Source organism: Microtus ochrogaster, unplaced genomic scaffold, assembly GCF_000317375.1.
Source record: "Microtus ochrogaster isolate Prairie Vole_2 unplaced genomic scaffold, MicOch1.0 UNK6, whole genome shotgun sequence".
Lineage (NCBI taxonomy): Eukaryota > Metazoa > Chordata > Mammalia > Rodentia > Cricetidae > Microtus > Microtus ochrogaster.
The window spans coordinates 13,305,278-13,309,108 of NW_004949104.1; the positions used below are offsets into that span (position 1 = coordinate 13,305,278).

The 3,831-nt window shown below is 48.2% G+C and overlaps 1 protein-coding gene across 1 annotated transcript in view; it reads right to left on the reverse strand.

Annotated features, from left to right (window-relative positions):
* Positions 1 to 2,417: 2,417 nt before the first annotated feature.
* Positions 2,418 to 3,831, reverse strand: part of Npc1l1 (NPC1 like intracellular cholesterol transporter 1) — a 21,965-nt gene continuing 20,551 nt past the window's right edge. The window contains exon 19 of the mRNA XM_013353353.1: positions 2,418 to 2,902. Coding sequence (XP_013208807.1) covers positions 2,715 to 2,902 — 188 coding nt within the window. The 3' untranslated portion in view covers positions 2,418 to 2,714. The remainder of the gene's footprint in view (positions 2,903 to 3,831) is intronic.

Genomic DNA, 3,831 nt, shown 5'->3' on the forward strand with positions numbered 1-3,831 from the left:
TCAGTTACAAGGTCCTTTTGCCCCCTTTGACCTCTTCTCTTCCTCTCCCCTCTCCTCACTTGGTCCTGTTCAGTCGGCCAGTCGTGTCCACTTGTGGGATATTTGTACACTGTGTGAAGATACATTGCTGTGATTGGTTTAATAAAGAGCTGAGCAGCCAAGAGCTAGACAGGAAGTATAGGCCGGACTTCCAGGCAGAAACAGGAAGTAAAAGAAGGTAATTGAGGTGCAGGGGAGAGGTCAACAGACATGGAGGGGGTCAGATATGCAGAATGAAAGAAAAGTAAAAAGCCACATGGTAAAATGTAGATTAATAAAAGCAAGTTAGTTTAAGTTATAAGAGCTAGTGGGACAAGCATAAGCTAAGGTCAAGTTTCATAATTAATAAGTGTCTGTCATTATTTGTGAGCTGGCAGCCCAGAGGAAAATCTGACTATATCCACTCTGGACTCTCCCAGATGCCTCTGCCTCTGGCTATCCTCTCTTATGTCTAAAATAAACCTTCTCCTCCACCATACCAAGGACTAGTCATGTCCCTTTTATTTCTTTTTTCATTCAGTGTAGCTAAATTGGTAGAGTGTGTGACCATTTTGCAGGAGGCCCTGCGCTGCAGAAATTGTGTTGTGACCCACACCTGTAAACCCAGAACTAGGAAAGGAGACAACCAGAAAACCCACAAGGATCCCGCAAAGCAGACTGCTCACCGCCCACTCCCGGCCCTGCGAAGGCTCCGAAGGCTGGAGAACAGTGAGAAGGGAGCAGCATGCCAGACCTTTTAAAGGAGGGAAAACCCCATGTCATACCCTACGCCTCCCAGTGAAGGACAGTACTCCCACCCATCACAGGCTCTCATAAGGCAAGTGAACAAGTTACAAGGCTGTTCTCTTGAAAATAGAGAGGAAAAATAGAACAGAACACAGTATTTCTATAAACCACTCCCCGGTACATATATCACTGTGTCATGTGCAGAAGTCACCCCTAACTCAGAGGCAGCCAGAGCAGGACATGTGATGAAAACACCATTGCTGTTCAACAAATATTTATTAAGCAGTCTGTGCTTCACAAAGAACAAGATTTTTTTTTATGTATATGAGTGCTCTATTGCATGTATGGCTTTATGCCAGAAGAGGGCATCAGATCCTACTATAGATGGTTTTGAGCCAACATGTGGTTGCTGGGAATTGAACTCAGGACCTCTAGAAGAACAGCCAGTGCTCTTAACCACTGAGCCATCTCTCCAGGCCAGAACAAAGTGTATTCAATGTGCCAGGATCAGGTTGGGCAGCTTGAAGCTAATGGGCCTGTGCTCTAGGCCGGAAAACTCCCTCACCCCTGAAGTTCTCAGCCTTCAGACAGACACACAGGCTTAGTAGTTGCTGAAACTAGAGACCAAACTGCATGTCATATTGCACATGAGGTCAACCACTACAGGGTGCTGTGACCCTCCTCCTCAGGCCAGAAAGAACCATGGGTGCCCTCTGCCTTTCCTGCTCTCCTACAGTGTCACAGCCCAAGGTGGGGTTACTCCCTGTTCTCAGGATGTGAATGTTAAAGGATCTGCTGTCAGAACTGGCTCCATAGCTGCTGAGAAACCCTGTCTCGACAAAAAAACTATTTGCTGTCAGGGAATGGAGATTTGTCTTCTAATGTCCACGGGGGTGCCGGTAAACAAAGGCACTTGCCATTACCGGAAGTGGTGGCATGCTAGGGATGAGGTCGGAGCTCCCTCTCTCACTCTGCCGTGCTGAGCACTGGGCTCATGTACACGGGACTAGCACGCTGCCGCTACTACTAATCTACAATACCATCCTAGAATGGGGGTTTTTAAATTTTGAGTTATATTTTATTTATCCTGTAGGGGTGGGGGTGCCACTGCATGCCATTCAGAGTAGCATTTGAGAGGGTGGGGTCTCTCCCTCCAGCATGTGAGTTCCAGGGATCCAGCTCAGATCATCAAGCTTTATGGTAATCACCTTGACTCACTGAGCCGTCTCACTGGCCCTGGAGATTTCTTTTAAATCTTTTTTAGATGAGCCGGGCGGTGGTGGCGCACGCCTTTAATCCCAGCACTCAGAAGGCAGAGGCAGGCGGATCTCTGTGAGTTCGAGACCAGCCTGGTCTACAGGAGCTAGTTCCAGGACAGGCTCCAAAGCCGCAGAGAAACCCTGTCTCGAAAAACCAAAATAAAAAATAAAAAAATAAATCTTTTTTAGATGTATTTGTTTATTTTGTGTGTATGGGTGTTCTGTCTGCCCATACACATGTGCACCACGTGCATGCCTGGTGCCTGTGAAGTCAAAAGAAGGTGTCAAATGCCCTGGAACTGGGTGGTAGACGGTTGTGAGCCACTGTGTGGATGATGGGAACTGAACCTAGGTCCTCTGTAAGAGCAGCAAGAGCTCCTTAACCACTGAGCCTTCTCTCCAGCCCTAGAGATAGTTTTGATAAGGGAGGGAAAAAACTGGGTGAGAATATCTACCCTGACTGAGCCTGAGACAGACATGTCCTCAGCAGCCCCAGGACCCTGGGCCAGAAGGAGGAGGCAATCTCACACTGACCAAAGCCTCGGGAACCTGGTATGAGAGCAAGGGGCCACGGCCAGTGCTGATGGCTGCCTCATAGTCAGAATGCCAGCCATTTTTTTAGAACAACCTCCCCCAGGCCTTGAGGACACCCAGAGGGAAGACACAGAGCCTGAATGACCTCCCACTCCATTAAAACTTCTGGCCACTTTTGAGCGAAGAGCTGCCAGCAGCACTAGCTCCAGGGGTAGAGTCTTCAAAGCCAGGGTTAACATAGTCTGTGTCAGGGATGGGGTACTTGGGACTAGAAGGCTCTGGAGCCGTTGCTGCCTCTGTGGCTAGTTTTTCCTCCAGTACCAGATCCGGGTTAACATCAGGTCCTGCAGAAGAGAAAGAAGAACCTATGGTCAGGGAGGCGTGCAGATGGCACAGAGATGGCACAGGCATCACAGCTAGGAATGCAAAGCTAGAACATGGGAGCTGGGCTCCGACTTCATCTGCACCTCCTGCCTCACCCTAACAACAGCCATTTCAGCTGGCATTTCCACCACCCTCACCAGTCCACCTCAGCAGGCATGCTCTCTCAGAGGGTCCCTGACACCCAGTCTCTCTATCCCTTTCTCCTGGGGACAATCTGGTACTGAAACTACAGGCAACCCTCCCATGAAAAGCACTGTTCCTTACTCTGTCAGGGCAACCAAGAAGTCGGGCTCTGTACTTACCATTGCCTTTCTGGGACTCTGTCTACATAGCCCTAGCTTCAGGGTATTCCTGGCTACAGCTACAGCAATGTGGATGATAGGCTTGCAAGGGTCTTGGCACTCCCCAGCCCCTATCGGTCTAGAAACTTCCAGCCCATGGCTGGAACATCTCTCAGGACTGGTCCATACTGTCCCCAACACACACATTCTCCTCCCCAAAGATGGTCAGTGAGAGCCTATAAATAACTCTAGTGTCAAAAAAATAAACTGGCAAGCATCCACAACTGGTATCAATAATCAACATTCCCAGGTTTTCTCTAGGAAGATATTGGGTGACAAGGTCAAAGATTCACCCTCAAGGTCAGTCACTGAAGTGCTGGCCACAGTAGTGTAGTCAGAAATAATCCAATGACCAGTAGTTGCAAGCTACCTAAATAAACGTGGAGGCAGTGAGACAGATGAGTAGACACACTTCTCCCTGGAGTATTTATGGGAGTTAAGCACTGAGAAGCACCATCTAAAATCATTATCTATTCTAATAAATTCTTTAGATTATATTGTAAGCACTCCTTTTGACGGTCACGTCCTTGCAAAAAAAAAAAAAAAAA